The sequence below is a fragment of the Rhinoderma darwinii genome, chromosome 8, assembly GCF_050947455.1.
Source record: "Rhinoderma darwinii isolate aRhiDar2 chromosome 8, aRhiDar2.hap1, whole genome shotgun sequence".
In the NCBI taxonomy this organism is placed as follows: Eukaryota; Metazoa; Chordata; class Amphibia; order Anura; family Rhinodermatidae; genus Rhinoderma; species Rhinoderma darwinii.
In genome coordinates this window covers 70,850,019-70,877,451 of record NC_134694.1, presented here as the reverse complement: position 1 = coordinate 70,877,451, position 27,433 = coordinate 70,850,019, and the positions used below count along the sequence as shown (strand labels likewise).

Genomic DNA, 27,433 nt, shown 5'->3' with positions numbered 1-27,433 from the left:
AAGTAAGGTACATTACAGTATAGATGAGGTATAGTGCTAGCGGTATAGGTGAGGTATATTTGCTATACTGTAGGTAAGTGGAGGTATAGTATTTAGGAAAGGTGAGTTGAGGTAAGGAGCTCGGCGGAGCTTTGTGCCGCACCGTGCAGTCTGCCGGAGCAGGTAGACCGGGGCATGGAGGGAAGCGATGGGCGGAGGCAGGGATCTGGGAGGGAATAGTGGGGAGAAGGAGGAGGAGGATAGCCAGACGATGGAAGAAGAGACGGAGGAGGACGAGAACCTGCCACCGGGGGAAGAGCAGGGGATGCGGGACAGCCTGCTCGGGGGAACCCCGGAAGGGGTGCCGATGCCTGCCGAGGTGCCTTCACATGGCGACCAGGAGGAAGAAATGCGGATCAGAGTCCCTGAGGGGGGTTTCGGCTGGGTGGTGGCGCTGGCGGCCACCTGGTGCAGCGGCTCCATCTTCGGCATCCACAACTCATTCGGGATGCTGTACGTTATTCTGCAGGAAGAAATGGACGATAGCGAGCGGCACAGCATGGACTTCAAGACAGGTAACCGATACTACTGCTCCCATCCTCCTCCCCTCACACCCGTCCTGTACACTCTCATAACTTCCCTCACACTCGCATGTGACAGCCGCCGCCTCCTCCTCCACGTGTAGTGTCAGTGCGGTGTCCCCGGGGACTCATCACTCCGTCCGCGGCGCACACACGTTCTCTGTTCTCTCAGCCGGGCTGTGTTCGCAAGCCGGGCAGGCGTGTACTACCTACTGTGCCACTCTAGTGCCCCTAGTACTTGGGTATAAAGTATCGGCCTCCTCGCTTCAAGTATAGTAGAACTTGTGCGCTATACCTGACATTTGCATAACGACCTGCACATGTTCTATAGAAGGAGGCTCCCAGTCCTGTCATAACACGGTGCAATCTATGATGTCTCATATACTGACCACAAGTGTGTGTGTGTGTATATGTATATATATATATTTATTATAAAATCTCCTGAATCAATGTATCACGCTTCATATATAATATTGCATACACATACCGGAGCATCTGGCACACGCCACACTTAGGGGAATTACCGGCCCCAACGGTTTTATTAATTGTAGCCAGTTTTAGGTATGGTTATGGATATCGTATTTGTCGTAAACTATTTATTTACATTGAGACCAAGTGAGCAGGCACGGACAGGATAATCAACCATCTTAGTTCGTCATGTTTTTGAAGGGTTGGCGGGCATTGCAAGTAATTTGGGCAAAGGACAGAAATAAAACCGTTAAAAAAAAAACGAAAATCAATTTTGTATGAGTGGAAGTAATGAGTCAGCTGGCAGTACATGTTGGGGGTTGTAGTTTCACAACTGCTAGAAAGGCACAGGGGCTACTGCTACGGGTTTATGGTGACGGGTTGTTCCAACAAGTTTCTGCATTATGGTTTTAAAACTATTTTTTTTATTAAGAATGCAGACTAATAAAATGCCATATTTCTAAAAATGGCAAAGTAAGGAATGTTGGGAGTTGTAGTTTCACAGCAGGGAAGAGATAAAGGTTCAGGCCACTGCTATAAGATATAGAACAGGTCTATATGGGTACTGGACCAGTTTTAATAGCCTAGTTTAAGATAAGGGGACATATAGCAAGTCAGGCTGGTTGTCGTTGTATATCGATAGACCCATAAACAAGGTTGGTACTCCCAGCGTGTAGACCCTGCGAGCCAGTTAGACCCTCCAGGAGACGACTTTACAACTTTCGCTGGTCAGCAAGGAGACCTTTCATAGAATACCAGTGGATACAATTGAAATAGCTGCAAATAGTAAACCTCTAGGCGCACTGGTTACCTGACCGGGGTTGTCTAGCTCTGTCTCCTGATAGTGCACGTTGTATATAGAATCAGCGAAGAATGTCATTTGTTTAGTAAATATCAGATTATTCTTCATACATACCCCCCCCCCCCCCATGTTTAAATGTCTTATGGTAAGTAATATTCTTCATTACACTGTAAATGTTTGTTAAACTATAAAACATATCTTGTGTAATGTCCATTTCTATACATCTTACTGAATTGTATTTCAATGGTTACTAAACAAGTACTGTATATCCTGTAGTCGCTAATAGATGTGCTGCCCCAGACACTAGTCCCCAATATCCACTCTCCGCATGAGTACGTACAGTGCAAACTTTATAGGTACTTGTGAAATACCCATGATGGACCATATACTATACTTGGATATCCGTGTTTAATACGCCTGTTCCTTCCATATACACAGCTATACACTTTTTGCTACTTTATCTATTACTCCTGACGTTTCTCTGTACACAGAGATTTCACTTTACACATAGTGTATATATCTATATATACTTTCTGCCTCTATGTGTAATACCCCTGAGGCCTGCCAGTTGAGTTCTCAATTCATTGGCGCTTATTAAATGGAAAAAGAATTGGCTATAAGAGAAGTCCTCTTCTAAGGAGAAGTTCTCTCTTCTATTCCCCCAGTGTGGAAAACGGAAAACCGGTATTTAACCACTTTCATTACAGCAGGTGGTTGCAGTGTTTTATGTGCTTTTGTACGACATCCTCCGGTTGTAAAGGAAACGTTCACGGTTTTTTAAAATTGCCACTTTAAAAACCGTGAGAATAAAATCTGACTTCCAATAATTAATGTTGATGATAGAAGTTTTTGATATAGACATGGGTGGGTAAATGTAATCGGACAATAGAAGTCTTGAATCAATAATGTCATTTGTACGGCACGTTCATGGTCTTTGCAGTGCCGCTGGAGATATTACATGGAAATTTGTTGCAGCCTAAAATGAAGGAAAGCCTATAAGACGTATGTGTAAGTAGCCCGTTGTTTTGGCATGAATAGCTGGTGTCCGGAGTTGATACGTGTCACAATATTGTGTCAAGGCCCATATTTGAAGAAAGAGATAAATGTTGCGGCTGTTGGTATTTGAATGGGAGAATGGAAGCCGTACTGAAGACGTACTTGCACGATTTGTCTATCATAGATCGATATTTTAGCCCCCAGTATTTTCTGCTGCATTATTATAGGTACAGTGTGATCAGGGGCGTAGCTATAGGAGGTGCAGAGGTAGCAGTCGCACCTGGGCCCTGGAGCCTGAGGGGGCCCAGAAACCCCTCAGCCGCATAAGAAGACACCAGTATTATAAATTATATATGGCAGTTGGGGGTCCTGTTATAGAATTGGCTTCATGCACATCACGGAGCCTGTGTAGCAGCACAGAAGACTGTGATGAGTATTGGGGTGTCCCAACTTTCCCCCATGACGGCACATGTTGGATTCTGACGTGTCTGATCCTTTCTTCCTGCAGGAGAGAAGCGGCTGCCAAAGAAGTCTGGCAGTAGCTTGTGCTCTTCTCCCCATTGATTACACAGGCATTCTCATAGTAGCGTGCATTCGTTCGTATGCGGGAGATGGGCGTTCGTCGGCAACTGCTATCTTAATGTGTATGGGTAATGTGTACCGTTAGATTTTCAAAAGCACAGTTGCTGTTCGCATCTTTTATATTTATTATGTCAATAAAAATCCCATTCACTGGTGTAACAAACAACTGCGTGGTACATTCTCCTATTACATAGGCATGGCGCATACATACCTGCAACCCTCCGAGTAATCTGGGATTATACACAAGCATCCTACTGAGCGAGGCATTGTTTAATCAGATAGGTAACCCGCTCCGTGTCTTATGCTGTGAACACATTAAGCAGAAATCTATTTATTGATGTGAGGTGATACCATCTGCCATCCAACAGACAGATGGTTTACTTCCATTAGCTAAGAATTTGCCGTACAAGGGGCACCCCTGCCCCTGTCATGCTATAGTATTAAGTGAAACGTGAGCTGCTTATTCCTATTCATGTTTTAGGGACCTGTGACTATACCTGTAATCTCCAGACATTTGGTGATTAATCCGCCTATACATATATTAACTTGCTTATAGCAGCACTTTATGTTTTAGTAAAAAAATGAATAGATTATTATATATGATGGCTTATTCTTTATCCAGAGCTGATATTCAGACCGGCTTTGTTTTTATTATTTTTTTTTTGAATTTTTACTATAGCAATGCGAATAACCGTTTTCACTGTTAGTTATAAACATGTTTAAGAATTCCGGGAATTGGTTATTTTTTCAGTTGCCTATATAGGATATTTGATGTGTGAAAAATTTGCATTAGTGGTGCATCTGAAATTAGTTTCCAAGATAATTGTTTTATTTAGAACAGGGCTGGACACATTTTGCATAGGTCTAGGAGCCAGCGATTTACACTCTAGGGCTTCTTCTACAGCCCTAAGCACATGTCATACATAATGGTGGGCTTAGCAAGGGGGTGAGTTTTACCAATCTCTGTGTCCTACTGCAGACATGGCAGATGGGGGAGGCTCCTGTTGCAGTCAGTTGTCTTATATCCAGATAAAGAATTGTGAGGAGGAGGAGGGGGCCAAATGCCTGATCTACTGGAACACCCATAGAAAAATACTTTATATAATTCTCAGTATTAACCCCTTTGCTGACATTTGACATGTACTTGGTTCATAGTCAGCAAGGGGATATATGGAGTGTGCTCATGGTCTGAGCCCACTACATGCTAAGCAGGTGTCGGCTGTTTGAAACAGCCGACACTTCACTGCAACATGCAGGATCCCACATATTTAACCCCTTAGATGCCGAGGTCAATAGCGGCTGCGGCATCTAAGTCGTTAGATGGGTGGCGACCCCCTCTGATAGAATATTAGCCCCCACGCAACACGATCGCGGGGTGCCGAGGGTTGTCATGGCAACATAGGGACCTATTGAGGGCCCCCATGTCTGCTGTCTTTGAACTCCTATTAATAGGAGCCTGTCAGAATCATGATCTACTGCACTACATTAGTATTGCGTTATATCGTGCAAGCGATCCAAAAATCGCTGGTTCAAGTTCACGTACAAAAAAAAATAAACCTAATTAGTAATGCCGCGATCGTAAAAGTTAGAACTATTACAGTTTAATATTATTTAACCCACACAGTGAATGCAGTAAAGGAAAAAAATGTGAAAAGCCAGAATCGCTGTTTTTTAGTCACCTAATCTCCTACAAAAAATAGAATAGCCATTTTGGTACCATTTTGTAGCCCAAAATGGTATCCATAAAAACTACGGCTCGCCCCGCAAAAATATGGCAACACATAACAAATGTTATTTTTAGCAATTCGTTTTATCCTTGTAAAAGTAGTAAAACATTAAAAAAAAAAAACTATATAAATTTGTTATCGCCATAATTATATTGATAAACCATGTAATTTTTGTTGCATGGTGAATGCCATAAAAACCAAACCCAAGAAACCATGGAGGAATCGCTGTTTTTTTTTTCCCCATTCCACCCCACAATGATTTTTTTTTTCAGTCTCCCAGTACATTATATGGTACAAGAAATGGTGCCATGAAAAACGACAACTCGTCCTGTAAAAATCAATCCCTGATATGGCTTTATTGACAGAAAAATAAAGTTACGGCTTTTGGAAGGTGGGGAGGAAAGAATGAAAATTAAAATCCGAGAAATGGCTGCGGAGGGAAAGGGGTTAAAGTTTTTTTTCTTTCCCCCTACAAATGACAATTATCACCTATACACAGGATATGTGATAACTGTATGATAGCTGGGGCTCCACTTCTGGGACCTGCACCAAACCACTATAACAGGAGACCTAATTGGTGGGGGTCCTATTGGGGCTTCTGGTGATCGGAACGGGGTCCCAGCATGGAGCCCCCTGCGATCATACATTTATCAGCTATCCTGTGAATGAGAGTAACAGGTTTTCCTTAAATTACATTTAATACTGGTAATCGTATAAAAGTTTTCTTCTATATGTGGTCCAGAGCTGTTTCCCACCTCTTTCTCACAATCCTGTGTCTTGCTGTAAGACAACTGGCTGCAGCAGGAGGCTCTCAAACCCCCCCCCCCCCCCCCCCCCCCTCTGCCATGTCTGCAGTAGGATGCATTGATCGGTAAGCCACGCCCCATGCTATGCCCAACCCCCTCTGCTATTCACTAAAAATGGAACAAATCAGCAGAAATGAACCCCTCTAATTTCTTCAGGATATTTCAAAACTGTTTGATTCACAAACATGCATAAAATCATGCAGATTGATCAACTTTATCTTCTGTTTACTTTTTTCATTCATTTATAAGTTTAAAATACTAGAAACAGGGGACAAAAAAGTGCTCAGTAAAGCAATGCAACCTGGATGGGGGAGTCACAGCAGTATCTCCACTTCAGTAGTCATTGCCTTCCACATTTTTTTCCCCCAGTAGCCACCCTTCCCATCACCACTAGCTCACTACCACAACGTGCTGCCACCCCCCCCCCCTGTATGTTGCGCTACACCCCCTCCGTGTAGATATTCAGGTTCCCTCTAGAAGTGGAATCTCCAGCCAGAATGTTGCCGATGCTCTGACTGGTATTCCTCTCCTGGAGGAGCCCCTGACGTTCCTGTCCATATATGAATAGTGACGTCAGGGGCTTTTGTAGGAGCGGAATCGCCGGCCAGAGCATACGCAACACTCTGGCCAGGGATTTTGCTCCAGTAGGAGCCCTTGACGTCCCTGTCCATATATGGATAGGCACGTCAGGGACTCCCTCTAGGAGCAGAATACCCAGCCAATGCGAATGCTCCGGCGGGGATTCCACTCCAGGAGGAGTAAATAGCAGAGCAGTGAGCGGATAGTTTCCTGCTCTGGACGTAGATACAATTGTATACTATGTCAGAGGACGCAGATACAATTAAAAATGGCAGTTGCTGGGAAACGTCCGGGACTATCTCTGTAAATTCTTGACTGTTGTCAACTATGCCTGTACGACCCGGCGCGCCCCCCCTTCCTTCCCTCCTAGTTGCGCCTTGGGCACAGGCCCCGTCTGTACCCTCCCACTTAGCTACACCCCTGGCTTCCTGCATCAATCTCTACTAACCGAGATCAATAAGGGTATGTTCACACGAGGGCGTCCGTTACGGCTGAAATTACGGGGATGTTTTAGCCTGAAAACATCCCCGTAATTTCAGCCGTACCGGCATGTGCAGGCGCTTGAACGCCGCGTCCATTACGGCCGTAATTAGCGCTGCTATTCATTGGAGTCAATGAATAACGGCTCCAATTACGGCCAAAGAAGTGACAGGTCACTTCTTTGACGCGGGCGTCTATTTACGCTCCGTCATTTGACAGCGGCGCGTAAATATACGCCTCGTGTGAACAGACAAACGTCTGCCCATTGCTTTCAATGGGCAGATGTTTGTCAGCACTATTGAGGCGCTATTTTCGGACGTAATTCGGGGCAAAAACGCCCGAATTACGTCCGTAATTAGGGTGTGTGAACATACCCTAAAGGTAAAACACATAAAGCTGCTGGGACAGATGGAGCCTGGTGGTGTTAGTCCCAGCCTGGCTCCATGCCTTCGTTAACAGGTGTAAGCACCCAGCTGCTCGGAATTCATGTGGGCATGAAGCAAGATTTGGTCACCGCTGCCAATTTTCTTTTTGCCATAGTGAATGGACAACTGTACTACTGAATACTTTGAGCCAGTAAGAACGCTCCAAGTACCAGAATTATTTTCTTTTTTTGTCTACCAGCAAGACATTAGCTCCTATGATGTAACTGTATGTCATGGCCGCGTAGAGGGAGTATTGAGAGGACTTGGGGGCTGAGTCCGCTCCATAATCAGTGGATGTTGGCTGTATGTTACAGCCGACACTTCACTCTAACGGCTGGGATTGGATATTACTTTGATCCCAGTCATTTAACCTTTTAGATGCCACGGTCAATAGCGACGTTGGCTTCTAAACCGTTTGAAAGAGGGGGGGAAACACCATCACTCCATGCCCGCCTGTGACGCAATAGTGTTTACATTTCAGATATTTTTTAAAAAGATAAAGGAAATTAGGAAAAATTTGCAATTAGTTTTTCAAATTATCAAAATTTAGCGCAACATTTTTTTCTGCACCCCTCAATATATTCAAAACAGCATTTAGGAAGTTTCTTAACCCTTTAGGTATTTTACAGGAATTAAAGCAATGTGGGGGTAAAATTTACAAATTTTATTTTCTTTTGCATTTATTTCTGTAACACAGCAAGTGTTAACAGAAACACAACTCAATATTTCTAAGGGCCTGCTCATATCACCGTTCGCTTCCGTTCCGGGGTTCCGTCGGAGGTGTCCGTTGGGCGAACCCCGCAACGGAATGTGACAGCAAAAAGTGAAAGCATTAGCGAGGTTTCCGTCACCATTGAGATCAATGGTGACTGAAACGGAAGCTGTGCTGTCACTTTCACATTCCGTTTCGGGGTTCACCCGACGGAACCCTCCGACGGAACCCCGGATCGGAAATGAACGGTGATGTGAACAGGCCCTTACCCAGATTCTGCAGTTTTCAGAAATATCCCTTTATGTATTCCTGGTATGCTACTTGACTCAAACAAAGGCCTCAGAAAGGAAGGAGCACCTTGTGGATTTTGGGGATGGCTTTCTTTTTATTAGGATGTTTTCCAGGCACAATTTTATGTTTAAAGAGGCTTAAGGCCGGGTTCGTTCCCACAGGTAAAGCTACGCAGCGTATCCGACCTAGAACCCGCACCACATAACGTCCAAAAAACCACACTACATTTTGGTGCTGTCTGGGCAGAATTTCCGCAGTGTAAAGCAGCCCTAGGGGGGGAAAAAAAGTTTATACTTACCCCGGCCGTAGTCATGGCAACGCGTCCCTTCGTTGACGTGTAGTCCGGCCTCCCCGGATGGTGCTGAAGTCCATGTGACCGCTGCAGCCAGTGATTAGCTGCCGCAGTCACATGGGAAGAAACGTCATCCCAGGTGGCCAGCCTGGAAGAAGAACTGATTAAAGCGTCGTTATGACCGTGCAGATTGTAAGTATAGCATGCATTCTTTTTTTTATATCTGCAGCAAGGGCATAAGATTTTCTAAATCTCATTTACTCTGCTGCTATTGTAAATGCTGCAGAATTTCCACACAGAATTTCATTGCAGAAATTCTGTAGCGTTTACACTACATGGGAGTCCGGCCTTAACCCCTTCAGGACCAAGCTCATTTTGGCCCTCAGGACCAGCCCCGTTTTTTCAAATCTGACATGTCACATTATGTGGTAATAACTCTGAAATACTTTCACCTATCCAAGTGATTCTGAGATTATTTTGTCGTTACATATTGTACTTTATGGTAGTGAAAAAATGTGGTCGATAAATTCAATATTTATTTGTGAAAAACACCAAAATTAAGAAAACTTGCAAAAATTTGCATTTTTCAAAATTTTAATGTAGCTGCTTGTAAAACAGATAGTAATACCATACAAAATAGTTACTATTTCACATATCCCATATGTCTTTGTTTGCATTGTTTTTTTGAACATTCTTTTATTTTTCTACGACGTTACAAGGCTTAGAACTTTCGCAGCAATTTCTCACAATTTCAAGAAAAATTCAAAAGGCTATTTTTTCAGGGACCAGTTCAGTTCTGAAGTGGCATTGAGGACCTTCTATATTCGAAAGTCCCAATAAATCACCCCATTTTTAAAACTGCAGCCCTCAAAGTATTTAAAACAGCATTCAGAAAGTGTTTTAATCCCTTAGGTGTTTCTTAGGAATTAAAGCAAAGTAAATGTGAAATTTACAAATTTCTTTTTTTTTGCCAAAATTCATTTGTAATAAAAAAATTCTGTAACACAGAAGGTTTTACCCAAGAAATGCAACTCAATATTTATTGCCCAGATTCTGGCGTTTTTAAAAATATCCCACATGTGGCCCTAGTGTACGAATGAACTGAAGCACAGGCCTCAGAAGCAAAGGAGCACCTAGAGGATTTTGGGGCGTCCGTTTTTAGAATATATTTTAGGCACCATGTCAGGTTTGAAGAGGTCTTGTGGTGCCAAAACCGTGGAAAACCTCCAAAAGTGACCCCATTTTGGAAACTACACCCCTCAAGGAATTTTTCTAGGGGTACAGTTAGCATTTTGACCCCACAGGTTTTTTGTTGAATTTATTTAAATTAGTCTGTGAAGATGAAAATCTACTTTTTTTCTGAAAAAACATAGAATTTTTTAATTTTTACAAGGAATAAAGGAGAAAAAGCACCCCAACACTTGTAAAGCAATTATGGCAATACCTCATATATGGTAATAAACTGCTATTTAGACCCACGGCAGTGCTCAGAAGGGAAGGAGTGCCATTTGGAGAGCAGATCTTGCTGGAATGGTTTTCGGTGCCATGTCTTGTTTGCAACAGGGTGGAGGGACCAAAATAGTAGAAACCCCCAAAAGTGACCCCATTTTGGAAACTACACCCCTCAAGGAATTTTTCTAGGGGTGTGATCACTTTTTTAACCCCATAGTGTTTTTGCAGAATCTTGTGGAAATCTGGCATGAAGAATAACATTTAAATTTGTTTTCACAAATGTGTCATTTCTAGGACGTATTGTTCCTACATAGTACATGAAACGGATGAATCGCACCTCAACATTTATTACCTAGTTTCTCCTGTGTCCAGAAATACCCCCACTTAGGCCATAATCTTCTGCATGCCCACACAGTGTGCCCACCAAAGCAAAGAAGCACCCTTTTGTCTTTTCAGAACATAATTTTAGCTGGCAGAATGATCTGACACCCCTAGAAGTGACCCCATTTTTAAAACTGCACCTAAGGTATTCACCTAGTGGTTTAATGAGTGTTTGTACCACTAGGTTTTCATAGCTGGAATCATGGTATTTAGGTGGTAATTTTTCTACTAAATCTATAATTTTTGGGTGATGGTTGCCTTCCACAGCATATTAACCCGTAGAAGTGCATTTGCCAGTGTAGGTAACTATGTCATGCTAACAAAGCAGATGACCAACAAATGTGTCAGTCCACAGCTGTTAACAACAGTTAAAGCAGGGAGAATTTAAATTAGAACTGTATTGGACTGAAGGGCAACATATTTGTGAACTGGAGGAATAATTTTAGAACTTGAGCGTGTTCACAGGATGAAAGAACAGGGCTTTATAATGTCACTTTTTTTCAAAGGAACTGGTCATACAACGTCTCTTTAGCCCCATCAATCTCTATATCGGAGACTAACGTGCCAAGGGACGTTGGCACACCACTACAGCTCCGGCAGCTGCCCGGCAAAGTAGGAACCGTAATGTGCGCAAAACAACCAATCCCCTACACCATATATAAAAGGGCAGTGTCCAACACCATCTTTATGGACCGTAAAGGATCACTAATCCCCTAAGATATTGTCAGCTTTCCTGGAAGTATCGGGTTTAACAGGTTGTGCAAAAACCTGAACAAAACAACAAAAAAGCCCATAACGTATTGATCAGGAACAGCTCGTAAATTGAGTAACCTCCAAATATAAAGAACTATGCCCATATCACCAAACCGTTTATAAGAATTAATAGAACAGATTTATATGGCAGGTCATAGTTATAATAATAGGCAAACTCCGTAAAATTATAAAAATATATTGAAGGAATATTACATTTATATGAAATGATGCTGTCAAATAAAAATTTAATTTTTATCTCAAGTATGCTATTTCAGTGATTCCAACTGACCTTAATTTGAAAACTCTACCCTTCAAGTTATTCATCTAGGGGTATAGTGAGAATTTTGTTAGGGGTCTTTCAAACATTTTTTAATTTGGTGTAACTACTTATAACGTGAAACCACTTTAGTATTCATTTAGGGGTGTAGTAGGAATTTTTCGTTTCGTTTGGGCTTCTTTTAAATTTTAGTAAGTGGGCAAAAATATATGAAAATAAAATTACTCGGCTTTCAAAAATTAATTTAGAATGGCCAATTTGTAAAATGAACGGGTGTATAAATAAAAATAATCTAAAAGTTAGTGGAGGTATGGTAAATTTTGAAGCATTCATTGATGCACAGGCATGGCTTTGTGGGGCATGTCTCACACTGGTGGATAGTGTCTTTCCTAATGCCTTTTTTGGAACACACCCGACCTCTTTTCTGGGGTCTTGTTTTCTTCTCAGTGGGGGGTATTACTGAGGGAAAGTGCTGGCCTGGAATTATACGGCAACTGTAATCTCGCGAAGAAGTGCCCTCACCTTCTGCGTTGTCAAACAAAAGGGCCTTGAATTGTCTCCTGAAATTGGAGAAATGTATTTGTATTGCCTATGTATCTGGACACCACAAATGCGTTATACATTGCCATTTGGGTGAGGTGGACTGCCAGCTTCTTGTACCAGGTCTTACTTTTCCGCATGGCACAATACGGCTTTATGACCTGATCAGATAGATCCACCCCACCCATAAAACGGTTATAATCCAGTACGCAGGCAGGCTTGGCAGTTGTGGTGCTGGAGCCACGAACTGGAACGTGGATGCTGCTATCCTTATGTATGCTTGATAGAATGTGGACATCTTTCTTGTCCCTATATTTCACTAGCAGCATATTCTCCCTGCACATTGCTTTGCTTTCTCCTTTTGGCAATGTTTGACCCAGGAGGGTTTTGGGGAGGCCCTTAGAATTTTTTAGGGTATGTTCACACGAGGGCGTCCGGAACGGCTGAAATTACGGGGATGTTTCAGCCTGAAAACATCCCCGTAATTTCAGCCGTAACGGCATGTGCAGGCGCTTGAACGCTGCGTCAATTACGGAGTCAATGAATAACGAAGTCAATGAATAACGGCTCCAATTACGGCCAAAGAAGCGGCGCGTAAATTACGCCTCGTGTGAACAGACAAACGTCTGCCCATTGCTTTCAATGGGCAGATGTTTGTCAACGCTAATGAGGCGCTATTTTCGGACGTAATTCAGGGCAAATACGCCCGAATTACGTCCGTAATTAGTGCGTGTGCACATACCCTTATTGTGCCACAGGCCACTGTTGTTCTGGCCAAAAGGCACTTTTGGAGAGGGGTCTATATAGAGGGGTCTATATAGACATTATATCTCTGGCCAAGTAGCGGGTGTATAAGATCCCACACAATTTTTCCGCTGACACTAAGGAAAGGGGAGCACTCTGGGGGATCAATTTTGGAATCCCTTCCCTCATAAATCCGTAAACAATGTGTGTACCCGGTGGAACTTTCGCAGATCTTATAGAGCTTTATTCCATACCGGGCCCTTTTATTTGGGAGGCATTGACGAAAGTGGAGCCTTCCCTTAAAACTGGGGTGTAAATTTGGACAAATTTTAAATTCAAATGGTTGATGACCGGCCTTATTTTATATAAACGGTTGTAATTTGGATCACCAGGTGGTGGGCAGCAGGTATTATCTGCGTAATGCAGAAATTTGAGGATGACCTCAAATCTTTTTCTGGTCATAATGTTGCCATAAATGGGGGTTTAATATAGGACATCCGATGACCAGTAGTCCCTAATGCTGGGTTTCTTTGAGGCCCATATTCAGTAACCGGCCCCAAAATTTGCAAAGCTTCTGAGTTTGGGGGGGGTCCAAATTTGGCCTTTGGAACAGTAGGATGTGGGATTGTGGGCGAGAAATTGTTCTGCATATAAATTAGTCTATTTTGACCATTAAATTTTATGTATTCAGCGAAGAAAAAAAATTAGAAAAAAATCAAACTCTCCAAACCCCGTGGTCTCCACTTGGATTCCCAAGGATGCGGTGAGGTCGGGAACCTGGGGGGCATAATTCGTAGCAGGCATCCATATCGCCTCACTATCAGAACCAGCAACTCTTCTGTGCTGCTGGGGGGGGGGGGGCTCATCAGACTCGCTAGACGAAGATAATTTTTTTTTTTGTATTAACTAGAGAAAAAGCTGGCGCTCTCAAAAATGTAGGAGCGGGATGTAACTGACCGGATCACTGCGTAAAACTCACTGTATGTGGCACGGCAACAGTGAATGGTGGTGATCTGTGTGGATCGTATGGTCACTGACACGGCTCAATGTTCTCTCGTTGGGCAGAGAGGGGGCGATCTGGGGGTATTTAGGCTATTGCCTAATGTAATATGGCGCAGTAATTTCACTGGGGTAATGGGTGGGCGATTTGGGGGCTATTCTCTAATTACTGGGACAGGAGAGATCTGGGAGGATCTGGGGATTCTGGGGAGATCTAGAAGAGATCTTTATTCACTTTTCTTTAACTTTTCGTTTCTCACCGGGCTTCACACACCGACTCACAAGCTCTCTGACAGAAATGAGCTTGTCAGAGCCGGTGATAAGAAGAATTCTGCGTCTTTTGTTTACATATGCTGTGATTGGTCATTCAGTCTTGAATGACCATTCACAGCCATCGTCGGCACAGGACCACTCTGATTGTGTCACTCGCCGCCGCGATCTGCCCGTTATCGCCATGTCTTCTGACATGGTGACAGGTTCGTGTCGTCACGTAACTGTACGAGAGAAGGCGGGAACACACCGCCAATTTTCACGTACAGTTACGTGATTGGGCGGGAAGGGGTAAAGGTGCAGAACCAGAAGAAGCAACCCCTGAAAATAAACCTATTTTGGAAACTACACCCCTCAAGGACTTCATCTAGGTGTTCAGTGAACATTTTGACCCCACAGGTGTTTCATAGAATTTATTAAAATTGAGCCATGAATATAAAAAAAAAATATTTTCCCAAATATCTAGTTTTAGCTCAGAATTTCTAATTTCCACCGAACTCCGGAGATAAAGCACCCCAAAAATTGTTAAGCAATTTCTCCTGAGCTTGGCAGTATCCCTTATGCGGTCATAAACTTCTATTTGGACACATGTCCACGGCCATGGTGCGCCACGGACAAAAACGCAGGGAAATACGCTTTCTCTGCCTCCCATTGATGTCAATGGGAGGTCAGATATGTAAAGGCCCGAAGATGGGGCATGTCGCTTTTTTCCGCGAGATGATTATTCTGCTCACGGGAAAAAAAACTTCTCTGCCTCCCATTGAAATCAATAGGAGGCATTTTTGGCGCGTTTTCTGATGCGGTTTCCGCATAAAAAAAAACTTGTCCAAAAACTCCACGCGAACTAGGCTGTACAGTAGCAGCAGAGTGGATGAGATCTGAAAAAATCTGCCGAGAAACTGTTCGTAAATTGACCTGCGGTGCGTTTTTTGTTTTTTTTTTAAATCCGCAGCATGTCAATTTATGCTGTGGAATTACTGCTTTTGTCGCAATCCCACCACAAAAAAATGCAAATCAGAAAAGAATAAAACCCTTTTGTTTTGGTTCAAAATTAATAAAATGCTTAATACTTGCCCCGGGTATTGTCATAGCGACTCGTTTCTCTTCTCCATCCAGTCCAGCCTCCTGGGATGACGTTTCATCCCAAGTGACTGCTGCAGCGGTCACATGGACCGCAGCGTCATTCCTGAAGGCCAAGCTGCACCGAGAATAGAAGGATGCATCGCAATAATGGTTTTTAACTGCACCTAAACCGCTATGTGTGAATATACCCGAATGCAAAAATATGCTACCAAATAAAACTTGTGACCGTTTTTTCTTTTTTTTTTCTTGCCTTTCTTTGAGCCTATATGCATGACATGCCTAACTTTCAATGTAGCTTGCAATTCCACGATGGCTACAAAAGAAAATACATTGTTTGCACTTTATACAGGCTCTGCAACCATTCATGCCATGAAGGAGCAGGTCTAAGGCTGTGTTCACATGCTGTGTTCACATGCTGTGTTCACATGCTGTGTTCACATGCTGTGTTCACATGCTGTGTTCACATGCTGCGCTACTGTCTCCGGTAAACTCTGCTGGATCTGCGATGGAGGCCCCTAATGGAGCCTCCTAAGCAGATGTAAACAGAATTCGGGTATGTGCACAAGTTATTTTCGGGCCATAAACAGAATGCCGCCAAACATCTGCCCATTGTTTTCAATGGGAAATACAGCGTTCTGTTCCGACGGGCCGTTTTTTTTTTTTTTACGCGGCCTTTTTTAAAAAGGGGCGCGTAAACAAACGCCTGCAAAAAAGCAGTGCATGTCACTTCTTGAGCCGTTTTTGGAGCCGTTTTTCATTGACGCTATAGAAAAACCGCTCCAAAAACGGGCGTAAAAAAAACGCAGCGAAAAACGCGAGTTTGCTTAAAAAATGTCTGAAAATTAGGAAATTGTTAAGCCTGTGAACATACCCTTAGACTAGATTTGCCAAAGTTATCACGGTGGCTCATGCTGGATAAAAAATTTCTAACCATGTTAATTCGCTTATTTTAGTCCCTTTTTGCGTCAAAATTTTGGCCATTTTTAGCCGTGCCCACGAAGGCTCGCCCCCTTGTCAGTTGAGACTCAAACATCTGTTCTTCTTGTCGAATGTGAGTTGTACCAAAAAGTAGGTGCATTAGGCCAGAATTCCGGCACAACGCCATACCTCCCAACTTTTGAATTCGGAAGAAAGGGACATTTTAAGCCACGCCCCTAACCACGCCCAATATCCGGCATAAACACATCAAATCACAGCCAGAACATTCTGCAAATTACACATGCGCATTTTCACTGCGGATCTCTAGACTCTCTGGATATCACAGATATTATGGATCCGGTTATATCGTCTTTATGTTACTTTTCCTATCTTGGGTATAACATTTGGCTCATCACGGTGGCAGCGGCTGCAGGACAAACCAAAAGGCTGAGAACAATGAAAGTCAAGAGGGAGACCCTGTGGTAGATGACTTTTCAATTGACAGGTAGCAGAGTTACATGATGGGAATTTTTTTCCAGTTGTGTAACTCTGCTACCAGTCAATGGAAAAATCATCCACCAGAGCCCCCCTGTAGAAAGTGCCACACACAGTCCCCTGTAGATAGTGCCACACATAGCCCCCCTGTACATAGTGCCACACACAGCCCCCCTGTAGATGGCTCCGGACACAGCCCGCCTGTAGATGGCTCCGGACACTGCCCCTTATACTTTGTGCGTAGAGCGGTAGAGGTCAGGTGACAGAACTGGTCCACTCTCGGGCCGGCATCGATTCCAGTGAGAACACCGTCGCAAGACTCCTGCCTTCTTCTGATCGCTGCTGCAGTCAGCAGCGATCAGCTGTTTTGATGCAGCGCCCAGCGGGACATTTTGAAGACGGGCCGGGACAGCAGTGAGAAACCGGGACTGTCCCGCCGGAATCGGGACGGTTGGGAGGTATGACCACACCAATAGTAAATCTGCCCCATTGTTTGTTTTCCTATCGTTTTTTTTTTTGTTTTTTTTAATTTTCTCATTGCATTTCAATTCTTTTTTCTGTACATGATTATGGGGGCAGACATCTTGCCTGAGCTGCAAAGAGCAGTTGAGATAAAGACTGCAGGCACAGGAACATTAGAAAGCTCAGTCAGAAAACAACCTTTTGACTTGTGCAGAGATCACTGCGCAGTGAGGAGGAGCTGTCCCCATCACCTATTGTCAATGGTGTGATTCTGTCTTCTCTTGATTTATAGTAGAAGTATTAGGCCTCATGCACATGACTGTATTGGTATTGCGGTCCGCAAAACCACAGGTCTGTTGTGGTCTGTCGGACCGCAAAAAAAACTTTTTGGGCATCCGGATTTGCAGATCCACAACAATTCACCAGTACTTGTCCTGAGTTTTTCCGGTCCGGATTTGTGGCCACCAAACTAATCCGTGTAAATCATGGTCGTGTGCATGGGGCCATAGAAAAGAATGGGTCCACAATTTATCTGCAAAAATGCAGATAAATTGCAGCTGCACAAATACGGTCATGTGCATGAGGCCTAAGGGTGTATTCTCCAGTAGTATCATGTGTGGCCAATTACTGCGTGACAAAACAACGCATAATGTCATCTCGAATTAGGGTGAGTTCACACGTAGCGTAAATACTGCGGATTTCCTGCAACAGATTTTGTTGCGGAAAATCTGCAGCATAATGCGGTATCCGCAGAGTGGATGAGATTTGAAGAAATCTCATCCACGCGTAAATGCTGTGCGGAAAAAACACTCAGGCAATGACGTGCGGTTTTTAATTCGCAACATGTCAATAGTATTTGCATAATCGCTGCTCATTTGTTGCGGCTTTTCCACATTGAATTCAATGGAGAGGTAAAACCTGCAACAAATTTCTTTCCCGCCGCAATAAACGCAACGTCTGCTGTGACTTCGCTGCAAAAAAAAAGAAACTTTGAAGAAATAAATCTTATACTTCTGAAATATATTTTTATGTGCAGTTTTCTGCAGTGGACATTCCAGCCGAAAAACTGCACAACAATTTGTTGCGTTTTTTTGGCTGGAATTCCCTGCGGCACCGCAGTAGACTGCGCTATTGATTCCGTAAAAAAAAACCCTGAACCCTTCCACAACGGTGACAAACGGAAACCATTAGCAAAGTATCAGTCACCATTGAAATCAATGGTGATGCAAACGGAAGCTAAGGTTTCAGTTTGCCTTTCCGTTGAGGGGTTCCCCAGACGGAAAGCTTCGATGGAACCCTTCAATGGAAAGAAACTCTGATGTGAACAGACCCTTAGGCTGGTTTCCCACGTAGTGTAAATGCTGCAGAATTTCCACAACGGAATTCTGTTCTGAAATTCTGCAGCATTTACAGCAGCAGCAAAGTGAATGAGCTTTACAAAATCTCATGCCCACGCTTTGGGGAAAAAAAACGCACAAAAGTCGTGCGGAAAGTGTTCTGCGGTGCGTTTTTCAATTCCCTAGCATGTCAATTTATGCTGCGTGTTCTGTGCGGAGATGCTGCGTGTTTGGCCCATAGACTTCAATGGGGAGCAGAAATTGCGCAACAGATATATGTTGCAGTTTAGGCAGCGGAAAACGCAGTAAAAACCGCTGAAAATCCACAGGTGCACATATACTTTGCTAAAACCATTTAACGTGTTTGACACTAAATCCGCAGGTAAAACAGATTGCGGAAAAAACGCAGCAATATGAGCAGGAATAACACACTATTTGTTGCGGATTTCTGTGACCGATTTACCAGCGTTTTTCTAGAGATTCTGCTGCAGATTTTCTATTGCAGAAAATTTGCAGCGTATCCTGTGTGTGGAAACATACCCTAAGGGCGGATTTACACGAATGTGATACATGTCCGTGCAACGCGCGTGATTTTCACGCGCCTCGCACGGACCTATGTTAGTCTATGGGGCCGTGCAGACAGTCCGTGATTTTTACGCCGCGTGTGTCCGCTGCGTAAAACTCACGACATGTCCTATATTTCTGCGTTTCTCGTGCATCACGCACCCCTTTTCTGTTTACAAACATCCAAACAGAGTGTCATCATGATGGCGGCTGCGCGAACATCACGCAGCCACGCATCATATGGGGATGACACACGGAGCTGTTAAGTGCCTTTTGTGCACGCAAAACGCACACGCTCGTGTAAATCCTCCCTAAGGGTTTTTACTGTCCGCAAATACAGATGCGTAGCCGTCCGCATAGACTTCTGTGCGCGAGTCCGTGCCGCAATTGCGGACAAGAATAGGACATGTTCTATATTTTGCGGATCGTTTCTACGGCCTGAACACACATCCGTGTATATATACGGAAAGGTGTCCGTGGCCTAAAGAAATTAATGGGTCCGCAATTTCATCTGTAATTGTGGATTCAAACTACGGTTGTGTGCATGGGGCCTTAGCCTATCGTACAGGCACAAAGGGCAATATATATATATATATATATATATATATATAACACAATACTTTTTCTATAGATGCCCTTTAGATATGGCTTTGTTGCCCACTGTGAACAAAAGCTCATAAGTCGGCTAAGGGTATGTTCACACGCACTGTTTTACGCCTCGAATTACGCCTGAAAAAACGGCTCCATTACGCCTACAAACATCTGCCTGTTGCTTTCAATGGGTTTTACGGTGTTCTGTTCCCACGAGGTGTTATTTTGCGCGCCGCTGTCAAAATACTGCGCGTAAAAAGACACCCACGAAAAAGTTCATGTCACTTTTTGGGACGTCTTTGGAGCAGTTTTTCATTGACTCCATTGAAAAACAGGCCCAATAACGTCCATAAAATACGCAGAGAAAAACGCAAGTTTCTACAAGCGTCTGAAAATCAGGAGCTATTTTCGCCTGAAAACAGCTCCGTATTTTCAGACGTATTTTGCTAAGCCGTGTGAACATACCCTTATTGTGAGCAATTGACTGTTTGCAACTCAATTCTGTGGAGAGGCTGCACAAGTGTCGAGATTTAAGCTTATTACAAAATCGCCACGTTATGTAACATTATGCAGAGCAGAATTCCCTTTCCCAACCGGGTCCTATAGATTGATTCTGCCAACCAGAACCACACAGAGGTTTTCCAATATATAATACAATCGTCCCAGAAGGTCAGAACTTCTCTGCAGATGTTGATTTGGGCCACTGGTAAATCCAGAATAGGGATCTGAATCTTTGTGTGGTTATTGAAAATTCAGATTGTGTCAAATTTTTAATTGTGGCCACGTCTCTGGTTTCCATGATGTTGGAAGTACGGTAAGATTTAATTGCCTTTTTATGGGCACATGAAAATGATCTTTGCTACTTGAGATCTACATACATTTGGACTCTTAATAAAGCTACTGAAATGAATAAAAGGTGGCAAACAACATGGCATGAATAAATATTAGAATGATTTGGTTGCTATTGTTATCTGTATGAGCAGTATCTTGTGTGCTGCTACTTGTCACGGAGCTTGTGCCATGCACGACTGTACAGGCTCCATCTGATTCCATGCGTGCAGGAAGATTTTCCCCTAGAAGCAACGCTTTTCCCCTATACATCTGATGTTCCATCCCAGAGTTGCTCCTGCACGCTAGGCGGTACTGTAGCCGTGGCAACCGTACAATGCCAGAAGACTATTGTGCATGGGTCCGATTCTAATGTTCGGGCGGGAGAAGATAACTAACCCTTTAAGAGCACTCTGTAAAAGGGGTATAGAAATGGTATGTCCTTCTTTAGGCCCCATGCACACGACCGTAAAAACTCCCGTAATTACGGGCCCATAGACTTCTATTGGCCATGGTACCTCCCCGTATGCTTACGGGAAGGTGCCCGTGCCGTTGAAAAAGATAGAACATGTCCTATTTCAGGCCGTAATTACGGCACGGGCAGCCCATAGAAGTCTATGGGGCTCCCGTAATTACGGGTGACTAAGTGTGTGCACCCATAATTACGGGAGCGTTGCTAGGTGACCTCAGTAAATAGTCACTGTCCAGGGTGCTGAAAGAGTTAAACGATCGGCAGCAACTGTTTCAGCAGCCTGGACAGTGGCTACCGATCAGAATATAGATAAAGCTGTAAAAAAAAAAAAAAGACGTTCATACTTACCCAGAACTCCCTGCTTCTTCCTCCAGTCCGGCCTCCTGGGATGACGTTTACAGCCCATGTGACCGCTGCAGCCAATCACACACAGGTCAATCACTGGCTGCAGCGGTCACATGGACTGCCGCGTCATCCAGGGAGGTCGGACTGGATGTCAAGAGAGGGACGCGTCACCAAGACAACGGCCGGGTAAGTATGAATTTCTCTTACATTTATTACGGAAAGGGCTGTCCCTTCTCTCTTTCCTTCACTGATAGAGAGAAGGGCTGCCGATTAGTGCAGTGCAATTTTGCAGCCAAAAACTTGCCCGTAAATACGGGTGACACCGGACCCATATTTACGGGCACGGGTCTGTAAATACTGCTGCAATACGGGTCGAATACGTGTGACCAAGGACCCGTATTTACGGGTGGACAAAAATGTGGTCGTGTGCATGAGGCATAAGTAAGCAGAGCAGGGAGCTGTCAAATCTCCCTGCTCTAAGTTGCCAGAGGTAGCTGAGGGCTGGGGGCATCCCTGCTCTAACGTGTGAGATCGATATTAGTATCGATCTCACCCGTTTAACCCCTCAGATGCGGTGCTGAATAGCGTGAACCACATCTGAGTGGTTTTGGAGAGAGGGAGGGAGCTCCCTCTCATCCCACCGACACCCGGCGATAACATTGCCGAGTGTCTGTGTCTCCGATTGCAGCCGGAGGCCTAATAAAGGCCCCCAGGTCTGCCTGTAGTGAATGCCTCCTAGATCATGCATCTAGCATGACCTAGCAGATGCCTGTCCATTTTAAACGGACAGGCAGTAATACACTGCAATACAAAAGTATTGCAGTGTATTATAATAGCGATCGGAGAATTGCATACTAAAGTCCCCTAGTGGGACTAGTAAAAAAGTTTAAAAAAAAAGTTGAATAAAGTTTAATTTAAAAAAAAGGGAAAAAGAATAAATGAAAAACACACTTTTTCCCCTTACAAATTGCTTTACTATTAAAAAAACAAAATAAAGTAAAAAATTTACGCATATTTGGTATCGCCGCGTCCGTAACGACCCCGACTATAAATCTATTACATTATTTAACCCACACAGTGAACGCCGTAAAAAATTAGCTAAAAAACAATGGAAAAATTGCTGTTTTCTGTCAATCCTGACTTTAAAAAAAATGTGATTAAAAAGTGATCAAGAAGTCGCATCTACTCCAAACTGGTACCAATAAAAACTACAAGTCTTCCCGCAGAAAAAAACCCTCATACAACTGCATCGGCGGAACGATAAAATAGTTAGGACTCTTCAAATATGGAGACACAAAAACTAATAATTTTGAAGAAAAAGTGTTTTTACTGGGTAAGTAGTAAAACATACAAAAACTATACAAGTTTGGTATCGTAATCGTAACAACCCGCTGAATAAAGTTATTGTGTTATTTATACCACACGGTAAACTGTGTAGATTTAGGACGCGAAAAAGAGTGGTGAAATTTCAGGGTTTTTTTTCCTATTCCCCCCCCCCCAAAGAAAAGTTAATCAATAAATAATATGTACCTCAAAATGGTGCTATTAAAAAAATACAACTTGTCCCGCAAAAAACAAGACCTTATACAGCTATGTCGACGCGAAAATAAAAAAGTTATAGCTCTTGGAATGCGACGATGGAAAAACGTAAAAAATGGCTTGGTCATTAAGGTTTAAAATAGGCTGGTCATTAAGGGGTAAAACAGATATTTTTTTTTTTCTCTAGTACATTTTAGGAAAGGCAATCTTCTTTAACACGTTTTATCAGCTGTAGATGTTCTCTACCTGTGCAGTATATTATTTCTACCACACGTCTTGATAGTGGGCATTGTGCCTGAATATTATAAACCCTGCTCGATGGGGGTGTGAGCTGAAATCACCTGCTTCTCTCACAGCGAGCATGGGCTGCTCTTTTTACAGCAATCTTTAGGTTTCTGCAAACATTCACCAGCCTCTTAATCAGACAGATGGATTGAGTTTGTGAGGAACACCTCCTTGCCATCACACTTCCTCTGTGGCCTTATAAAGGACCTTGTGGGGGGTGGAAGAGACAGACTGTTGGGAGCTGGCTATTGAGAACAAGCATGCTACTGGTTTGCGGCCGGCCTACTAACACTGTACATTCCAAACTCTCTTGGAATAAGCCTGTCTAAAACTCTGGGCCAGAAAGCGCTTTATTATGTGTTTGGTGTTTTTGATGACGAGCGTGTTAAGACAGTACATGTGACCTGTAGCTTGATCTCCTCAATGATTACAGTCTTGTGAGATGTAAACAGGCATATGTGAATGCCGCCTTTCTCTCTATCTCTACATTCCTTCGTAAGATTGTGACGTCTGGCAGCTGAATAGGTTGTGTAGGTTTTACCCTCTTTTTAATTTTCTCTTACATCTGGCTTTTAGCTAACGTGTTTTGGCCAGCTATAAAATCTTTCTTCATTCTGGATTGTTCAATGACCTACAAGTAAAAGAGCCCAGATATCAGAAGACCCCTGATGTTGTATCGCAGACTGCCCTGGACTGTACACTGCTCCTAAACGGAAGAAGGGGAGATTGAGTGCAAGCCATTTCTCCTAAGCTTCTGTATAAGGAAGCACCCATCCTATAAATGAACACACCAGACTCCTCGCTGGCGGCACTGCCTGAGATTTGTATGTAACTTCTCGAAAACGACTGCTGAAATCATCGTGTCTGTTACTGCATTATGCTACCCTAAGTGAGGGCAGAATACTGTGGGTAGCAGCTTCTTTTTATGACCTGTTTTTTAAATTGCAGCCAAACCCGTGTTGATCACCTGTAATTGCACAGGAAAGTTGTGGCCAGCCATGTATTTAAGCTGCAGGAGAAATGTTCTGGTGCAGTTCATGCTAACCATTCAAATGAACGGTCGACCAAGTAATTAAAGGGTTATTTCCACCTGAGACCTTTACGGCATATCCAAAGGATATGTAAATGTCTGATAGATGCAGGTTCCACACCCGAACCCCATCCCGCCAGGCGGAGAAGGAATGGAGAGGTGGTCGCGCATGGGTGCCGCTTTCTCCATCAATTCCTCTAGAAGTTACATCCGAGCGAAAGGAAACCCCCATGATGTTTATATGCCTTAGTAAGATGCATGGAAAGGGGTTGATCTTATGAGATGACCCCTTCAAACATGATGGCTTTCAGCAGCTACTGGGCTGTGTGATCACGTTGTTGAATAGATCAGAATCGAGCATTGTTATTAATAGTGGGAACAGATCGGATGTTCTTCTATAAGATGCAGTTAAGTTGAAGTATACAACTTGTCTAATTGTGAATCGTTAAAGTGAATATCATTAATTATCTTGTTATAAAGTCACCTGTCAAGAGGTGGGATATATCAGGCAGCAAGTGAACAGTTTATTCTTGAAGTTGACACATTTGGAAGCAGGAAAAATGTGTAAGAATCTGACTTGGCCAAGGTCCAAATTGTTTTAACTAGACAACTGGGTCAGAGCATCTCCAAAACGGCAGATCTTCTAGGGTGTTCCCGCTTATCAGATGTTTGCACCTACCAAAACTGGTCCAAGAAAGAACAAACGGCTCTGTGATATGTGTGGGAAGGGAAGGCTAGCCCGTCTGATCTTATACCAAGCAAGAGAAAAATGCTGTGCCTCCTGAAAATGGCGCCACACACTTTGCCTCCTGAAAATAGTGCCACACACTGAACTCTCTGTGGATAGTGGAAAACACAGCACCTGCTTAACACAAAACCTACTGGTCTGTGCTAGATCCCACGCAGTCAGTGACGCAGTCCTGGCCTCTTCTAGCTATTCCGCTACTGAAGAAGGATGCCTGTGTTTCCCTTGCTCTCACCAGTGCTAGTTACACTATTCAATTTTATCTGCTTCCTAAAGACGCAGATATAATTGGAGCACAGGGGTAGATGACTGGCGTGTTGACTTTTTCACTGATTTGAACACCTATTCTCTCTGTGGTAACTGAGCTGCAGGACATTGATTTCCTGTTTCAATTTCACTTCTCAACTGTATGTAGGTCTGTATACAGGGCTATGGTATGCAGTTAGTGTTTTGCAAAAGTATTCACACCCCTTGATGTTTTTCCTTTACAGCCTGAAATTAAAATTGATTTTAAATTCAACTTTATGTAATGGACCTGAAAAAATAGTCCAATTGTTACAGTGGAATGAAAAACAATGCCATATTTATATACATTGAAAAGTGAGTGCAGATGAGACTATTTCCCATCACCCCCAGAACACAGTTCCCACAGTGAAGCATGGTGGTGGTGGCGGCGGCAGGATCATGCTGTGGGAATGCTTTTCATTGGCAGGGACTGGAACGATGGATGGCAATAAATACAAGGCAGTTCTTCAGGAAAAGCTGTTTGTCAGAGATTTGAGACTGGGACAGAGGTTCTCCTTCCTGCAGGACAATGACCCTAAACATACTGCTAGAGATACACTGGAGAGGTATAAGGGGAAATATTTCAATGTCTTGGAATGGCCTAGTCAAAGCTCCGACATCAATCTAATTGAGAATCTGTGGCATGACTTGAAGACCTCTGCACACCAACGCAACCATCTAACTTGAAGGAGTTGGGGCAGTTTTACCATGAAGAATTAGCACAAATCCCAGTGTCTAGATGTGTAAGGCCTTACTTACAAAAGCATGTGTAAAACGTCCGTGTGATGGCCATTGAAACAACGGCCGTCCCACGGACCTTTGTAATTCAATGTGGCCATTCACACGGCCGTTGTTTCAACGGACCGTGTGAAGGGTCCGTGAGAAAATAGGACATGTCCTATTTTTTCACGCATTCCTCCATAGACTTTCATTTATGGGGGATGCGAGACATCGCGTCCCGCAGCGCAGAGCATGCATTCACCTCGGACGTGAAAAATGACAGTTTTTCACGTCCGAGATGCGCAACGCTCGTGTGAATCCAGCCTTAAGCTAATAGAGACGAACCCCAAGATACGTGGACCTGTAATTGCAGGAAAAGGTGGCTCCACCAAGTTTTGACTTTCAGGCGTTGAATATTTATGCACACGAAAGACCCACTTTTTTTTATTTTTTTATTTTTTAACCTTGGTCATAGTAAGAAGAAAAAAAATATCTTTTTGCACCTTCAAAGTAGTAAGTTTGTTTTGTAAATCAAATGGCACAACCCCCCACAAATCAATTTTAAAGAGGCTCTGTCACCAGATTTTGCAACCCCTATCTTCTATTGCAGCAGATCGGCGCTGCAATGTAGATTACAGTAACGTTTTTATTTTTAAAAAACGACCATTTTTGGCCAAGTTATGGCCATTTTTGTATTTATGCAAATGAGGCTTGCAAAAGTACAACTGGGCGTGTTGAAAAGTAAAAGTCCAAGTGGGCGTGTATTATGTGCGTACATCGGGGCGTGTTTACTACTTTTACTTGCTGGGCGTTCTGATGAGAAGTATCATCCACTTCTCTTCAGAACGCCCAGCTTCTGGCAGTGCAGACACAGCCGTGTTCTCCAGAGATCACGCTGTGACGTCACTCACAGGTCCTGCATCGTGTCGGACGAGCGAGGACACATCGGCACCAGAGGCTACAGATGATTCTGCAGCAGCATCGGCGTTTGCAGGTAAGTCGATGTAGCTACTTACCTGCAAACGCTGATGCTGCTGCAGAATCAACTGTAGCCTCTGGTGCCGATGTGGCCGACACGATGCAGGACCTGTGAGTGACGTCACAGATCTGCACTGCCAGAAGCTGGGCGTTCTGAAGAGAAGTGGATGATACTTCTCATCAGAACGCCCAGCTAGTAAAAGAAGTAAAAACGCCCCGATGTACGCACATAATACACGCCCAGTTGTACTTTTACTTTTCAACACGCCCAGTTGTACTTTTGCAAGCCTCATTTGCATAAATACAAAAATGGCCATAACTTGGCCAAAAATGCTCGTTTTTTAAAAATAAAAACGTTACTCTTATCTACATTGCAGCGCCTATCTGCTGCAATAGCAGATAGGGGTTGCAAAATCTGGTGACAGAGCCTCTTTAATACAAGGTTGTAATTCAACAAAACTGGTAAACACCAAGTAGTAGTAGAAAATACTTTCCGTACATACACAGACCGGAGATGAATTGAATAAAATGAAAACGCACCTGTTGCATGTCTGAGGGCAGCATATGATGGGATAGAATCTGAGCGCTGTGATCTATAGGCTTGTGATTTCTGAGTAAAA

At 43.5% G+C, this 27,433-nt stretch overlaps 1 protein-coding gene across 1 annotated transcript in view; it reads left to right on the top strand.

Moving 5' to 3' along the window:
- Positions 1–231: 231 nt before the first annotated feature.
- SLC16A2 (solute carrier family 16 member 2) overlaps positions 232–27,433 on the top strand; it is a 214,271-nt gene continuing 187,069 nt past the window's right edge. Inside the window, exon 1 of the mRNA XM_075835721.1 lies at positions 232–554. Coding sequence (XP_075691836.1) covers positions 251–554 — 304 coding nt within the window. The 5' untranslated portion in view covers positions 232–250. The remainder of the gene's footprint in view (positions 555–27,433) is intronic.